At 44.3% G+C, this 17527-nt stretch overlaps 2 protein-coding genes across 2 annotated transcripts; one reads left to right on the top strand and one right to left on the bottom strand.

Moving 5' to 3' along the window:
• Positions 1–1044: 1044 nt before the first annotated feature.
• Positions 1045–2961, bottom strand: LOC121555507 (thyroid transcription factor 1-associated protein 26 homolog). The gene is made up of 4 exons (XM_041869344.2): positions 2734–2961; positions 1935–2310; positions 1624–1732; positions 1045–1521 (listed from the first exon to the last, which is right to left on the bottom strand). Exons 1-4 carry the CDS (start codon positions 2942–2944, stop codon positions 1351–1353), a joined length of 867 nt encoding a protein of 288 aa, XP_041725278.2. The 5' UTR covers positions 2945–2961; the 3' UTR covers positions 1045–1350.
• Positions 2962–3134: 173 nt separating this feature from the next.
• On the top strand, positions 3135–17099 carry mettl25 (methyltransferase like 25). Its single transcript, XM_041861713.1, has 12 exons — positions 3135–3452; positions 3597–3773; positions 4079–4191; positions 4583–5206; positions 5540–5687; positions 9302–9399; positions 10921–10950; positions 11745–11818; positions 13172–13265; positions 14245–14319; positions 14722–14793; positions 16636–17099. Exons 1-12 carry the CDS (start codon positions 3227–3229, stop codon positions 16741–16743), a joined length of 1839 nt encoding a protein of 612 aa, XP_041717647.1. The 5' UTR covers positions 3135–3226; the 3' UTR covers positions 16744–17099.
• Positions 17100–17527: the final 428 nt, after the last annotated feature.

Here is a 17527-nt window from a genome sequence, read left to right as displayed (position 1 = left end):
CAGCAGTCTTTGTCCTCCAAACACGACGAGTTGAGTTTTTACCAAAAAGTTATATTTTGGTTTCATCTGACCATATGACATTCTCCCAATCCTCTTCTGGATCATCCAAATGCACTCTAGCAAACTTCAGACGGGCCTGGACATGTACTGGCTTAAGCAGAGGAACACGTCTGGCACTGCAGGATTTGAGTCACTTGCGGCGTAGTGTGTTACTGATGGTAGGCTTTGTTACTTCGGTCCCAGCTCTCTGCAGGTCATTCACTAGGTCCCCCCGTGTGGTTCTGGGATTTTTGATCACTGTTCTTGTGATCATTTTGACCCCACGGGGTGAGATCTTGTGTGGAGCCCCAGATCGAGGGAGATTATCAGTGGTCTTGTATGTCTTCCATTTCCTAATAATTGCTCCCACAGTTGATTTCTTCAAACCAAGCTGCTTACCTATTGCAGATTCAGTCTTCCCAGCCTGGTGCAGGTCTACAATTTTGTTTCTGGTGTCCTTTGACAGCTCTTTGGTCTTGGCCATAGTGGAGTTTGGAGTGTGACTGTTTGAGGTTGTGGACAGGTGTCTTTTATACTGATAACAAGTTCAAACAGGTGCCATTAATACAGGTAACGAGTGGAGGACAGAGGAGCCTCTTAAAGAAGGAGTTACAGGTCTGTGAGAGCCAGAAATCTTGCTTGTTTGTAGGTGACCAAATACTTATTTTCCACCATAATTTGCAAATAAATTCATTAAAAAATCCTACAATGTGATTTTCTGGATTTTTTTTCTAATTTTGTCTGTCATAGTTGACGTGTACCTATGATGAAAATTACAGGCCTCTCTCATCTTTTTAAGTGGGAGAATTTGCACAATTGGTGGCTGACTAAATATTTTTTTCCCCCACTGTATGTCATTTTATGTGAGTGTCCAGGTCATGGTCTCTATTTTGGCCCCTCTACAAATAAAACACTATATTTGTCACTTCGAATACTGTAAAGTCTACTTGGATCAACACTAGCTTTGGTTCTTGGTGCATTCATAAATAGAACAATAAACCAGACTTTGCTTACAGCATTTTATTAACATTTAATACAAATGGTTGCTATTTGAAAGGAATATTTAAATATTTTACAAGAACAGCTCATCTCTCAAATGCCACCTTGTGGATCAAAATGTAAAGAAACTGCTAAAAAGTCTGAAAATCTATTATGATACAATCTATTCACAGTGGCTATTCACATCATCAAATGTGCATTGAATGTCACTGTGAAAAAGAAAAACAAGACTCTTCTATTATATAAAATCATCAATGTAAGAGTTCCACTGTTTATTTGCTATTTGATGCCTTCGAAGTCCATTCTTCCTGGTCATTTTCCCGGCCCGGTCCCTTGAATCTTCTGGAGCAGGTATTCCATCTGTAGGTTCAGGTTGGGCTGCCCCTTCTTTGTCCTTTTGCTCAGCATCTGAAATGTCTCCATTTTCTTCTGTTTGTACTTCTTGATAGCTTCTTCTTTCTGCTCCTTGTTCTTCAAAAACTCCTATATGAGGAAAAAATACCACTCGTTGAGCACAGTCCAATGCTTTTGACCTACAATAGTACTTTTCGGAGGACTTTAATTGAGAAACGTGAAACACTTTACCTCTTTCTTATTCTTCTGCTTTTCTTTGACACTTTCAAACTCCTCTTTAGTCTTCTGATAGGAAGTCTTCCTCACCATTTTCTTTTTACTCCGGTTACTCATGGGTAGACTGGGGGGAAAAACACATTAACATGTTGCATCATGCATTGTAAATGCTTCAAGTGGTTGGCCTTGACTGCAATGACATTTCGCGCAAAGCATTGCCACACTTCATTGACAGAAATTATATTTTACACAGTACACTGCAAATGGATAATGCATTTGAATTTTTTGCACAAACTGCTTTACTCTGAACCAGGTTAGCTTTATACCTGTCATTCTTTGAGGCCGCTAATGCTGGAGGGGGCTGTGAGGCAGAGGCAGTCTGGTCAGAGGAGATGCCAGCATCAGCCGCAGGGTCTGTGGATGTAGCTAGGTCCGTGGGGGCTTCATTCACTGCCATGGGAGCTGCTTCCTCCTCTATCGGACCACCACCACCAGCTATCCTAGCTTTGGTTCTGTTGATTCTGTTAGTCTTAACCTCATTCCTCAGTTTCTCTGCCTCTGCCTCGTAGAGATGCCTCAGATGTTCGGGGTACTGTTCCGTATATTGGGTTTTGAACTCTGTGTTCTTCCTCCTCTCCTTCCGTAGCAGTTTGTTGTATTCATGTTTCACTTTCTCCTTCCTTTTGAAGGCAAAGCCCTGACCTGAGGAGAGATGTTTATGACTCATGCATTAATGTATATCTGGAAAAATACTGTTTGTTAACTTACACATAAACATTTAACTACCTATGTCGCTAAGTTAGTTACATAATGTTTATTAGCTAATTGATCAATTGGGGGGTACTGCTTGCATTGCATCAGGGCCTTTATAGATTCCCCACCTCTACAGTTGGAAGGTCTAGTTCCCCTGGCACTCTAACATATTGAATGATTTCAATATATACACTATACATTAATTGCCAGTTTAAACACATGTTAGATAGCTAGATAGGCTAGCTTAGCCTGGTTGCCGTCTCTGTTCAGCTAGCTATTACATTCCAATGACAAGGAGTGGCACGTTAGCTAGCTAAAGAGACTGGTACTCAAGACTATGGCTAGCTAGCCATGGCAAGCAAGCTTTGCTACCTTCTCCAATACTGCCGTCGAATACTTTGTGCTCAGAGACCCATTTCTTCTTATTCTTGTTGTGGACACCCCCTGGTCGATTGTAGTGTTGGTTTCTATTGGCACCTTTTCCGTCAAATTTGCCTTTGGTGTTCATTTTCTGCTGTTCTGGTGGTGCCATTTCACTCAATTTTAGCAAAATATCGCTACGTTTCATGTGTTTACTTCGCATGTGCTTTTCGTCGCATTGTTATGACGTATGTGGTGATCTCAGAAAAACATGACAAATCAATCCATGAGCAATCGACCACGAGGGACGTCATTTGTGTTGGTGCAAAAGTAAGGATAACGTCCATAGGACTCAATGTATTTCGGTACACCCAACATGGCTAACATATGCGTGCTAAGAAAAGCATCGTCGTTCAGTTGCAACTGGTTATGCCTGATTATGCTAAAAAGAGGGGAGTCATTCCAGGACCTGCTGTACACACGTCTAGGTTAGAGTTTTTATTAAATGGCATCTTCCATGAATTCTCTGGAAGCGATTCAGAAAAAAATAGATGATGTTAAACTCTTCTTCTCTGTTTCGCTGAGCATTGCCAATGCCCACACTGTGGATTTCTACACTTGCGATGTATGGGACCAGTTCATGGCTGTGACACCCGTGGAGGTCTTGACAGAGATCACTTTGAATGGCGACCACAAGAGGGCGTCAGAACGTTACTTAAATCATGACAATGGTACAGTAAGTATTATTTTGTCAATGGTTCATTGACAAATATGAAATGTTTAATATGTAATTGTTATTACACGGTTCTAATATTTATCAATGTTAAATAAAATAAAGAAAGGACAACTGTTATGTTTCTTTTTTTTACTCTAAGAAAAAGCGAAGAAGATCACCTTCGGTTTCTGTGATGATAGTAAGCGCCTGGTGGATGTGGCTGAGCTCTTGGAGGCTGCCCATGCCCACTCCCTGCCTGGCCTTGGGGTCTGTGTGGGCCACACAGAGCTACTGCAATCCCTCAGACACACTGACAACGCCCAACCCCTGGAGGAAGGTACAAAAGAATGGACACTATCCTAACCTATCCCTAAGAATAGCTAAAGGGGAACTGTTTGTTTTAGTCCAAGGCCTTGGTTCTGTCATTGTAACACACTGTCATTAGTGTCACTGATATAGAAATAGAATTACTATCAATTTCTAGTCATTCTAGTTCTATGGTCACTGACACTAGCTTTGGTCACAGGCAAGGAATGTAACATTCCTTGGTCACAGGTCTCTCAATAGCAATGCACAGATAGTGTACAGTTTTGTCATCCGTGCAACGATTCACTGACATTGCACATGTGTGTCCGTTGACAGTTCCAGCTGCTGTGGTGGAGACTGATGAGTTTATGAACTCCAAGAAGTCCCACGAGGTGCAGGCCATGTCAGAGGTGGTGGCCAGCCTAGCCCAGCGCTGCCGAGTCAAACAGGTGAAAGACACAACCGGGTCTCGTTCAGTAGGCACTTAACAGAAGAAAACGCTCTGAAACAGATTGAGGTACTATCTGATCTTGTCGGATAAGAAACTCAGTTTTCTGTTTAAAACGTTGATGTTTTTCTACCGTGTGCCCTGGCCCTGACCACAGCAGTGTTCTTCAATCCTGCTCCTGGGTACCTACAAGGTGTATGCAGGCTTTTGTTCCAGCCTTACACACCCGACTCAACTTATCAAGGGCTTGATGATTTGTTGATTCATTAAACAGTGCTGGGCTAGAACAAAAGCCTCCACTCCCTATGAGTAGTGCACCCAAGACCAAGCTTGAATAACATCGATGGACTACATAATTTTCTGACACATCACAATAAATCTTTGTCTCCCAGGTGATTGACGTGGGCTCGGGGAAAGGTTACCTGTGCTCCTTCCTGTCGCTGCGGTACGGCCTCCAGGTGTACGGCATCGACTCGTCCAGCGTTAACACGCACGGCGCCCAGGAGAGGAACAGGAAGCTCAAGAAGTACTCCCGGGCCTACCAGAGGCACAGCAAAGCCAATAGGACTCAGACAGTGGTGCCCCCTTCAGGCCAGGAGTTGGAGGATATGGTTAAGATGAGTGGGGATGCAGAGAAGGAGGTGGGGAAGGGGAGGAGAGACAGGGGGCCGCAGACCAACACAACAGGGTTAACAGATGAAATGACATCACTTACCTCCGCCATTTTGTTAGAGGACAATTCCCTTCCAGAGTTGGACCAAAGTGATCCAGCCTCAGCTCCAGAGGATCCCTTCCTCAGTGCCCTGTGTGTGGACATGGTGGAGCCCACCTCCCACCGGGTTCCCCCCAGTGAGCTGAGCCTAGAGGAGAGGGAGAGGAGGAAGAGGGAGAACCTGGAGAGGAAGGCCAGGAGCTGGGTTAACAGTGGTGGCATGGGCGGCGGCATCCTGTACTCACCTCTGACCTCCTACGTTACCGCGGAGACGGAGCTCAAAGAGATTATTGGGGAGTTAGAGGTAGGTGACACTCACTGTCAACCAATAGGGTAACGACAACGGCGAAACCATGCTCTTTTGAAAGCAAATATCACCAACTGCGGTTGTGTGGCAATTTTAAATAATTTTGAAAGCTAAAATCCCTAAGATTCATATTTAGCTTTAGAATGGTGGTCATACCATAGTACAAACACATTCAAGAAGACATTTTCTTTCAAGTATGTTTTTGTGTGCTTGTGTCTATATGTATGTGCCTATATAATTGTATGATCTCTGATGCCAGCTCTCCATCACATGGCTAATGTAGGCCTGTTTCAGTGCTGAGACCTCTCTCTCCCTGTTTTCCAAACCCAGGATGCGGTCATGGTTGGTCTGCACACGTGTGGAGACCTGGCGCCCAGCACCCTGCGCATGTTTGTGGCCAAACGGGAGCTCCTCTCCGTCTGCAGTGTGGGCTGTTGCTACCACCTTCTCTCTGAGGAGTTTGATCCCACCAGGCAAGGTAATTACACGGCCAGGGGGGAAAGTAAAGGCTGGCACACCGTGAGTGTGAGTGAGTGAGTGAGTGAGTGAACCGTACAGTACTCAGCCAATGGCCCACACAGGAGAGCCAGTACCACAATAGCCCACATTCACTGGCTTTGTCCCAACACTCTGAAATAGCTTCATACCGCTATAGCCCACATTCACTGGCTTTGTCCCAACACTCTGAAATAGCTTCATACCGCTATAGGCCACATTCACTGGCTTTGTCCCAACACTCTGAATTAACTTCCTTTATCTTCCACCTTCTCTTCATGACCACTGATCACTGAATGGACTATATCAGTGGTATTATTAGCCTATAATCTTTCAGAATTTACAATCACCAAAATAAGACTATCAGGCCCCCATTGATTTTGTTATAATGTTTGAGCATAAGAACATATCATTGGCCATGTCATAATGCATAGAATTGCAGGAAATTAGTTTAAAAACTGCTAAATGTTCTCTCCGCTGCCAAGATGAGGGCCTCAAATTTTCTTGCCCAGGGCCTGGACAGAATTTGGCCCATTGCCACGCCCCCTGCCACGCCCACCTCCTAAGCCTTTTTTGATCCTGAAAAAACCCTGCGTTGTTACAAATAATTTCTGTCCCACTTTATTTGGATAGTCCGGATAGTCCATCTGTAGATGCTCTACAGATGGTCATACTATCAACAAACTATCTGTTGATAAGCAACTGCTTGCTAAGGTTACGGTTAGGGTTAGGTTTAGAATAAGGGTTAAGTTTAGGGCTGGGGTTAGTAGATAGTCTGTAGAGCATCTACAGATGGACTATCCAAATAAAGTGTTACCATAATTATATAGTCACAAGAAAAATGGTCACAAGCCCATTGTCAAATTTACAATCAGTTAGATGTTTTGAAGAAGAGGTTATTCATCGTTTTTGTACTTCTTTGGTCTGTGTATGTTTTTTCACCTCTCAACCCTTATCGTGGGTCGCAACTCAAAAGACACCTCAATTGGTGGGTCACGAAGCAAAAGAGTTTGGGAACCCCTGGACTTCATGACTTTTGCTGTTTGGGGAGCATAGGTCATTCACTAAGTTCCTCTAGTGGGAATGCACTAGATACTGTAGGTTAGATTGATAGTGTCTCTCACCGATAGTGTCTCTCACCATTCAGATCAGTCAGAGGGACAGGGACAGGAGACAGGGAAAGAGGACATACCATGTAATTAACAACCTAGTGTACAGAGAGGCTTTTGTGTATTCCCCAAGGGAAAGGCTCCCATTGCATTCATACATTAGCTACACACAGTATGCAGTGTATACATACATGCATACAGTACGCAGGCAGGGAGACACAGTCACCAGCACACAGACCCACCCTCCTCCACCCCTAGAGAACATATGGTTTCCATTGTGGAAATCTCAACCAGAGCCAAACTCTTACTTAGAACTACAGACAGCAACTTCTCTCTCTCTCTCTCTCTCTCTCTCTCTCTCTCTCTCTCTCTGTATTTCTCTCTCTCTCTCTCTCTGTATTTCTCTCTCTCTCTCTCTCTCTCTCTCTCGGAGACCTGTAACCTGTCCACAGACCTCCCCCCATTGTTTTTATGCTAATCATAATTATGTCACCCTGTGGTGTCTACTTTGTCACTCTCACCAAGCCAAGTGAAGCAGAATTCTCTCACCAGCCAAATATGAAGTAGCATAAACACTGATGTGGGTTGATGAGTGGAGGGGTGTATAGATATACAGTAGGGTACACAGCCAACTTGCACTCTGTAGATTTGGTTAGCTAAGAAGAGACTGTTAGAATCATTGAATGGATTTATCGTCTCAGGATAACAGTTTAGCGGATTGCAAATGTGATATGTTTGACCCTCTAATGTTCAGGTGTTGAATTGGATATGATTTATCCAGCATGTATTCTGACTTCATACGAGAGCGCTGTAGTATTTGTATTCCACTCACACTTAATCAATGCCGAAAATAACTCCATTAAGTCATCGTTCCAAATGTACAATACAATAAAAAAGATCTACGCTACACAGAATATAAAGACCCAAAGGGCCATATAGTATAGAAAACACAAAGGCAAGGAGACTTGTCTGATACATGGACCTGCAGCTGAAAGGCCAACAGAAAATAGTCCATAGTACTGTCTATATCCTGTTCCCCTTGCTTTTTTCCCCCCTCATCAAATGTACAATGCATTTGTTTCCCTGACATCAACAGTGGGATATTCTCTCTTCTACATTCCTCTATTTATTTAACCTAGAAGACTCAAGATCATGCTGTTCTTCTTGAACCGTAGCTTCAGACAGATGTGATGGGCCAGGATGTTAGCTGCAACTCCTGGGTATTTTTGCTACTTCACTGCTCCCCTGTCCCTCCTTTTATGAGGTATGAAACCTGGAGTCCTCTCTCAGTGTGTGATGACAACCCCTGCGTGCTTTTAACAGTGATTCTGCACCTTGGCGTGGAGAGCTGCTTCCTATCACTCTGTCTCTGTTAACACTGCGACCCCTGACCTGTGACTCGCCACTCTGTTGGGTCCGCCAATAATGACATCACAGCGTTTTGATTGAAAACACTTGAGTTGCGCCAGACGTCCTTGCATGCTTCTCACTCCTTCTTCCTCTCTCTCTCTCTCTCGCTGTCTCGGCCTTGCAAAGCATTCTGGGATGCGGGCCAAACCCTGCGGTGTACTACCTCACCCTAAAAGATGGGAACCCAAACCGCTAAAAGAGCCCAACATTTTAAGAGTGTGGAGATCCTTAGCTAAGTCGTATAGGAAACATCCATTCAATTGTGTCTTATGGAACGAGACCCACTGGACTGCACCATTTGTCATAGTTATTCAGTCTGGTGGATTTAGCCTAGTGTGAGACCCATCAACTGATGTGAGGTAAGCTTCTCTACTTTAGCCTCAGCCTTGATCATTATATCCTTAACAACATAAACTTGTCTGGGACCAGTCTTTAAGGGTGTGAAGTAACCGTGCCACAGAGCCCTAGAGTCACTCTCTCCTTCTTCCTGACTGTTGGGAACAAACCGATATTACAATATTAGAAACACTTGGGTGTGTGTGTGTGTGTGTGTGTGTGTGTGTGTGTGTGTGTGTGTGTGTGTGTGTGTGCGTGCCAGGGAAGGGGGCGATCAGTGCTTGGCCCTCGAGACGTGGTCAGTTCAACGTGGCTGAGATTAGGCTAGCGTGCTAGCGAAATGTAAACACTCCACCACATATACTGTAAGCTAGCCTTCAAACTCTAGCAAAGCCTGTCCTCTCCAATTGACTCTGACCAGGGCTGCCTCTGCTAATACCCCTACCATGTGTTCAACAGGAGTGGAGTCAAAGAGCAATGTGGCTAAGGGGTTAGAGATCGCCCGCACTCTCGTGTGCTTGGGTTTTTCGAGTGTGAGACTTCAAAGCTAGTTTGGGAAGGCTCTGAATAGCATTAATGTTTCACTTCATTCTCTCTCTCTCTTTCTCTCCCTTTGGACTTTTGTGACCCTTGGCAGCCTGTCAACTACCATAGTCACACTATCCTATGGTGTTAAATACAAGGTGTAGTTCTGATACAGCTAGAGTTAAAGTGTGTTTGTTTGTTTGTTTGTTTTTTTCAGAGTGTCCAAGCAGCAGCGTGTGTGGTTTCCCCCTGAGTGGCTACCTGAGGGAGCAGTCCTGGTTCTGTGGCAGAAATGCCAGGATGTCGGCCTGTCTGGTGAGCCTGACTCACCTGAGGTGACAGATATTGAGCCAACTGTCATTTGCTGTAAATATACCACTGAACAAAAATATAAACGCAACATGTAAAGTGTTGGTCCCATGTTTCATGAGCTGAAATAAAAGATCCCAGAAATGTTTCATACGCACAAAAACGTATTTCTCTCTAATTTTGAACACAAATTTGTTTGCATCCCTGTTAGTGAGCATTTCTCCTTTGCCAAGGTAATCCATCCACCTGACAGGTGTGGCATATCAACAAGCTGATTAAACAGCATGATCATTACACAGGTGCACCTTGTGCTAGGGACAATAAAGGGCCACACTAAATTGTGCAGTTTTGTCACACAACACAATGCCACAAGTTTTGAGGGAGCGTGCAATTGGCATGCTGACTGCAGGAATGTCCACCAGAGCTGTTGCCAGAGAATTGAATGTTAATTTCTCTACCATAATTTAGAGAAGTACGTCCAACCGGCATCACAACCACCCACGTGTATGGCGTTGTGTGGGCGAGTGGTTTGCTGATGGCAATGTTGTTAACAGAGTGCCCCATGGTGGCGGTGTGGTTATGGTATGGGCAGGCATAAGCTACGGGCAATGAACACAATTGCATTTCATTGATGGCAATTTGAATACACAGAGATATCGTGACGAGAAGCCCATTGTCGTGCCATTCATCATCCGCCACCACCTCATGTTTCAACATGATAATGCACGGCCCCATGTCACAAGGCTCTGTACACAATTCATGGAAGCTGAAAATGTCCCAGTTCTTCCATGGCCTGCATACTCACCAGACATGTCACCCATTGAGCATGTTTGGAATGCTCTGGATTGATGTGTACTACAGCGTGTTCCAGTTCCCGCCAATATCCAGCAACTTCGCACAGCCATTGAAGAGGAGTGGGACAACATTCCACAGGCCACAATCAACAGCCTGATCAACTCTATGCAAAGGAGATGTGTCGCGCTGTATGAGGCAAATGGTGGTCACACCAGATACTGACTGGTTTTCTGATCCACGCCCCTACTTTGTTTTGAAGGTATCTGTATTCGTAGTCATGTGAAATCCATAGATTAGGGCCTAATGAATGTATTTAAATTGACTGATTTCCTTATATGAACTGTAACTCAGTAAAATCTTTGAAATTGTTGCATGTTGCGTTTATATTTTTGTTCAGTATAATATTTCCATCAGCAATGCGTTCAACGGTATAGTTGCGGGCACTAAAAGGTTAGGTTGTGCCACATTATTGGCAGAACAACTCTTTGTCACAATAAACTTTTTTAGTACCCACAACTGTTCAATGCTGTACAGTTGGTCCTCAGTCTGTTATTGTAGTGAGACTAACTAATGGATATCTTCTACCTTTGAGTACCACATGTTGTAAGAGCAATGTAATTGTTTTAACTATGTTTGGACCCCAGGGAGAGTCCATTCATGGGGATCCTAATAAATATTGAATACTTAATAACATTTCACTTTATTTTCTCTTGTTTATTTTCTCTTGTTAAGGCTTTGGAGAGAGTTGCCAAGGGCCAAGGGGTAAGTGCTATGTACATGTATATCAATCCGTTGGACACATTTGGCCAAACTACAGTTCTATGAGTTGTCTGTGTGAGAATGACATCATGCAATCACAGTTCAATTAGTTTCTGGTTGCTACAAATTTGTGCTCATCAAAGATAATCAAAGCTGATCAATTGAATGATTGCATCCAGCAACTGGCCACGTGCATTTCCCAAACTCGACAGATCCTGTTTTCATTTGACGTATTCCATATCAAGTGGATGCGGATGCCTTAAAGCACACTGTAATGCCCATATTTCTCCAGGGTCTTTCACATACAATAAGGCCTGATTGAGAGTTACATTACTGTAGATATTTGAGCCGCCGACAGTCTTGCGTCCCAATTGGCACCATATTCCCTATATAGTGCAATAATTTTGATCAGGGTCCATAGGGCATCCCATAGGGCTCTTGTCAAAAGTAGTGCACTATATAGGGAATAGGGTGCCATTTGGGACCCTAGTGTGAGGGGTCAAACCTGTTACACGATACCGCCCGGACCATTAATAAAGAATGTTTATGAATATTAATGTAATCACTAAGGGATGGGATTGTGTGTTTAAATGGCAGCTCGCGTCCAAAAACCAGTCTGATTGCACTCAGATCAGGTTGGTATAAGCATTGAGGATTGTCATGAAAAAAAATCCTCCAATGTGTTTTAATACACACCCTAATCACTGGCAGAGAAAATAACTTAATATCTTAAGGAAATAGTATTTTTTGTAAGCAAACACAACAATGGATCTTTGTTTATTTTCTGTCTCCCACAGATTCAGATGGAGTCACTTTTCTATAGGGCCGTGCTCCATGTGATTCTAAGGGACCACTACAGCTCCTTTAAAAGGTAGGTTTGGCCTCCCTGGTTAGGGGACATCCAAAGCAGTAAGCTTAGTAGGCTATACCAGACTACTGAGAGAGTCCAGGTGCCCCCTGTCTTGGGCGGGCTGCAGTACAGTTGACAAAACCTGTTAGCTTTTGACCTTGTGGGTTTGTACCTCATTTAAAGATTTGTGGCCATGTAAGAATCTCCACTTACTCAAATTAATTAAGCTAGGAAACAAAAAACACAGACTTCTGATGCGAAGATACAATGAGGGTATTCTCTACCCCTCTAGCTGAAGTTTTGATGAACAATAATTTTGAACATTTGTAGGGAGCAGCCCACAATGTGAGACCGTCAGACTTCCTGAATGGGTTGTTGACTGCTGGGTAAAGTAGAACAAGGGAAGAGGAATGATTGATCCTGGTGAAAACAGAACGGAGAAGTCTACATTTAGATTGATCCTGGTGAAAACAGGACGGAGAAGTCTACAGTTAGATTGATCCTGGTGAAAACAGGACTGAGAAGTCTACAGTTAGATTGATCCTGGTGAAAACAGAACGGAGAAGTCTACAGTTAGATTGATCCTGGTGAAAACAGGACGGAGAAGCCTACAGTTAGATTGATCCTGGTGAAAACAGGACGGAGAAGCCTACAGTTAGATTGGTCCTGGTGAAAACAGGACGGAGAAGCCTACAGTTAGATTGATCCTGGTGAAAACAGAACAGAGAAGTCTACAGTTAGATTGATCCTGGTGAAAACAGGACGGAGAAGCCTACAGTTAGATTGGTCCTGGTGAAAACAGGACGGAGAAGCCTACAGTTAGATTGATCCTGGTGAAAACAGGACGGAGAAGCCTACAGTTAGATTGATCCTGGTGAAAACAGGACGGAGAAGCCTACAGTTAGATTGATCCTGGTGAAAACAGGACGGAGAAGCCTACAGTTAGATTGATCCTGGTGAAAACAGGACGGAGAAGCCTACAGTTAGATTGATCCTGGTGAAAACAGGACGGAGAAGCCTACAGTTAGATTGATCCTGGTGAAAACAGGACGGAGAAGCTTACAGTTAGATTGATCCTGGTGAAAACAGGACGGAGAAGCCTACAGTTAGATTGATCCTGGTGAAAACAGGACGGAGAAGCCTACAGTTAGATTGATCCTGGTGAAAACAGGACGGAGAAGCCTACAGTTAGATTGATCCTGGTGAAAACAGAACGGAGAAGCCTACAGTTAGTCTTCTCAGCCCCATAGAGATAGGGGAGGTACCCTCTGTATTACACACACACGAAGACAACCTCACACACACACACACACACACACACATACACACACACGATGACAACCTCACACTTCTCACTGTGTGTGTCATTGGCAGCGAGAAGCGTGTGGGGAACGTCTACTCCAAGGCCACCTCGTTCGTGGACTACGTCTGGAAAGCACTCCGGAGGCTGGAGCTGGATGAGTCAAAGGTCAGTGATGGGGGATATCGGAATATTAGGGAGTTTTGGGAACAGACTTGGGAATGTTCTTCAGAGCAACACATCCTCAGGGGGAATCCCACACTGCTGTGTTGGGCATCAGGAAAGCATCCCATAATGGATTTGGGGTCAAAAAACGTATTCTTGCCGTGAGATGTAAAATCCCGTCGAGAGGACAGGCTTTTAGCATAGATCTGTACAATTGAACTGACAGTAACAATTATCTGTAATGGTACCTGAAATCCCTGTACAGAGTTGAACGTCTTTGGTTGCTCTAAATCCGCTTTGAAACTGACACATGGAATCTTAAGGGCTCTTTAGAAATGGACAAGTTGTGTAAATATGCACCTGGAATACTGTGGGATCATGGGTAAGGCATTGTTAAACGAACAGTGAGTGCAGGGATTAGGGACTATGTCTCAACTGGCTCCCTCGAGACGATCTATGAATGAGAGATTTGTTTTTCCCCCCTTGTTGCTCGTAAAGCCTGGGATTAAAACTGTTCAGTGGGTTTGTGTGTTATCACTCTCATGTTACTCACCTATCACCTCCAGACATGACCCTGCTCTGTCTTCCCTCATTCTTCTCTTTATCCCTCCCTCTCTCTCCTCCATCTCTCCCTTGCCTCTCTCTCTCTCTCCTCCATCTCTCCCTTGCCTCCCTCTCTCTCCTCCATCTCTCCCTTGCCTCTCTCTCTCTCTCCTCCATCTCTCCCTTGCCTCTCTCTCTCTCTCCTCCATCTCTCCCTTGCCTCTCTCTCTCTCCTCCATCTCTCCCTTGCCTCTCTCTCTCTCCTCCATCTCTCCCTTGCCTCTCTCTCTCTCCTCCATCTCTCCCTTGCCTCTCTCTCTCCTCCATCTCTCTCTTACCATCCATCTCTCTTTCACCACCTCTTCTCTCTCCTCATCTCTCCCTTCTACATCTCTCTCTCACCACCTCTCCTCTCCCTCCCTCCTTCCCTCTCTACCAGCTCTCTGACGGTGTCATACAGAGTTACCACGACACATACCGACCCAGGATGGTTGAGATGGAGGCCTTTAACATGGTAGGTCCCAACTGATACTATAACACTACTACCTAGAGGAAGTATCATCACTCTGATTGAATGGGTCACACAGGACTTCTATGGTTGTAGGAGCATTGATTCTCTTTGTCCTGCACTTTCTATTTTGGAGCAGTTATTAAGCCTTATTAAACTTGGTTAACGTTTACACAACTCCCTCAATGACTTGTGTAAGCTCTACTCTGTGTAAATAATCTGGCAATTAAGTTATATTTTTACTGTCATCAGGCTGCTAACGAAACCTAGTTTCTATTTCAATGATGTTACAACAGCCATGACCTTGCTCTACTTTGATAAGGTACCTAGTTGTATTCCATTGGATCCCATAGGGCTGAAGTACACTTAAAACTAGTGTTTACTGACCTGCTACCTGTGTTTACACAGCTGAAGGTGACTTTGGCTCCCTGCATCGAGGGCCTGATTCTCCTGGACCGCCTCTGCTACCTGAAAGAACAGGTAAAGGAACAGCAGGCCTCAACCACAATGGCACACCAAAGACGTGGGATGCATCTCAATAGTCTAATGTGGCTGCCTCTCCTTGTCTCCTTTTCTTTCACATGCACTGGGATAGGTGAGAGTAAAATGGTGGATGTCTACTGGGGATTTGCTTTCACCTGTCCAGTTCCTACAGGTCCATGAGGATAAAGGAGAGGAGACAAGGGATGGGGTCCACTTTAGACTATTGAGATGCACCCCAACTACTTTAGATTATTCAGATGCACCCCAACTACAGCACATCAGTCATTGTTACTCAAAAAGGAGAGGCATCACTTTGTCCTTATTCATTCACTCTCATTCCCTCCATCCTGTGGTCACACACAGACACACACACGCAGGCCAGATGTAGTGGTCCGGTCCCTATGACTTCAAACGGCCACGGCGTAACACCAAACATCTATTTTCCTCATTGTCCCATAATTACCCGTGTCTGGTTCTCCAGAGCTAAGTAGTGGGTGAAAACATGACCTCAGCTGCCAGGCCAACGGAGGGAACTATTGTTTCTCCCTCCCAGCTACAAACAGAGAATGACTGGTCCTGGAACGCACATTGTTTGGCTAATTGCTATAGGGTGTGTTCATTGATTCACAATGTAATAGGATAAAGAGAAGATGGAGTGCAGTTTTAGTGGCTTTCGCTGCTACAGAGACAATGGCTATACTGTTCAAGCCTGGTCCCAGATCTGGTTGTGCTGTATATGCAACAATGACCATAGCAATACAGCGCAAACAGATTTGAGACCAGACGAATACTGTACCTGTTTAGCTGTTCCATTAATGTTTTCTCAGAAGGGATTTTGGATGACGTGGTTATGTATACTATTAGTTGTCTTCGGTCCATCTCTTTAAAGTGATACAGTGGTGTGGCCCTGAGAATGATTTAGCTATTTTCTGAATGACTTGGGTAGGATAATAATGTAGTGATTATGACTGTTGTGCGATGGGTTCTGCTTAGGTCCGATATTCCAGACACGTAGTCCCACCTTCCTGTTAGGTTCAGCAGTTTAGAATTCCTATTTTCCATTTCCTGTTCTGAGAACATGCTTTGAACATAAAACCCTTTAAAACGCTCTGCTTCGACACTGTCTTCAAATTTAATGCTAAGTGTTCCTTGCAGCCATTTGTGAGGAGTTCTCAAAGTTATGACAAACATTATACGGCTATATAAAATAACTCCAGATTTGAGATTTCATATGTAGTCGTTTCTATTGAAGTCATAGCGGGGTGTAAATGAAGGCCCCTAAACTCAGCTCCTATAACTGCTGTATGTTTATCCATAGGTCTTGATGATTTGCTTGTCCCAAACATTAAAGGAGCTTTGTGACTCGTTACATTTCCCCGACGACAGATCACGTAAGTCGGGAGAAACCAGAGAGGACGCCATTAGGGTTGAGTTGGCGCTGTGGAGAGTTTGTGGTGTACCCCTTATTACAGACCAGGGATGTAACTTCACACCGTTGTACCCCGGCCAAATCTAATGACACTAATCTGTGATTTGAGTGATTGTAATGCGCTATCGTCCTACAAGTTTGATACCTTGTACAAAAGTGTTCCCTAACAGGAATATGTATCAGAAATTGATCAGAATGCAGATTTTTATCCAAGTTCAACCTAAAGTGTCCACACTCAAAATTACATATAGTGTGTGAGCGTGTGTGCGTGCATGTGGTGGTCAGTGCAGGCTGTTGAGTTAGCTTTGCACAACAGCATAGCTCTCAGTGCAGGCCTACCAAACTCCTGGGGGGTTTTTGACGTCGTGTCTTACTGTTTTTGTTCTTCTTGTCATTGATGTCTGTTACAGGAAGACGTGGCGTTCTCCGCTCTGGTGCAGCTCTTTGATCCGCTGTTGTCGCCGCGCTGTTACGGAGTTGTCGGAGTGAAGGCACCTGGGACAAAGCTGTCGGAGTGAAGGCACCTGGGACGGAGTTGTTGGAGGGAAGGCACCTGGGACGGAGTTGTTGGAGGAAAGGCACCTGGGACGGCATCATAGAGTTCTTTGAGATGAGACAAACTGCATTTCCTGCCATTTCTATGTTAGTTTATTCAATGTTTTGCTGACGCATGATTTTAGCAAGGTTTTAATGTAATGATGGACTCCTTACTCAGTCACGTACAGATGTGGGAATGGGATCATTGTTTAGTGTTTTCTCTACTTTTGCCTTCTCTGGTTTCTGCCAGTCATACTATACTTTGGGGTGTACTATACCATACTGTATTAATCAATCAATAATTATTAGAAGATATAAAGTTCCTAGTGTGTTTCTGCTTTGTTCCCACCACGTCTGGTCGTTCTCTGAGTGCCTGCCTTAGAGGACCAAACATTAAAACCACATGGCTAAAGCACCTGGAAAAAAACATCCCTCCCTCCATCCCTCTCCCCCTCCATCATTTCTCAGCTCTTTCCTCTGTTTTATTTATACTGAACAAAAATATAAATGCAACAATTTCAAAGATTTGACTGAGTTACAGTTCATATAAGGAAATTAGACAATTGAAATAAATAAGTTAGGCCCGAATCTATGGATTTCAAATGACTGGGCAGGGGTGCAGCCATGGGTAAGCCTTGGAGGGCATAGGTCCACCCACTTCGCAGCCAGGCCCACCCACTAGGGAGCCAGGCCCAGCTAAACAATGACGAGACCGCCTACAGGGAGGAGTTGAGGGCTCTCGGAGTGTGGTGCAAGGAAAATAAC

This window comes from Coregonus clupeaformis, chromosome 2 (genome assembly GCF_020615455.1).
Source record: "Coregonus clupeaformis isolate EN_2021a chromosome 2, ASM2061545v1, whole genome shotgun sequence".
Lineage (NCBI taxonomy): Eukaryota > Metazoa > Chordata > Actinopteri > Salmoniformes > Salmonidae > Coregonus > Coregonus clupeaformis.
The sequence above is the reverse complement of the archived record's forward strand: the minus strand, read 5'-3'. Positions and strand labels throughout refer to the sequence as shown.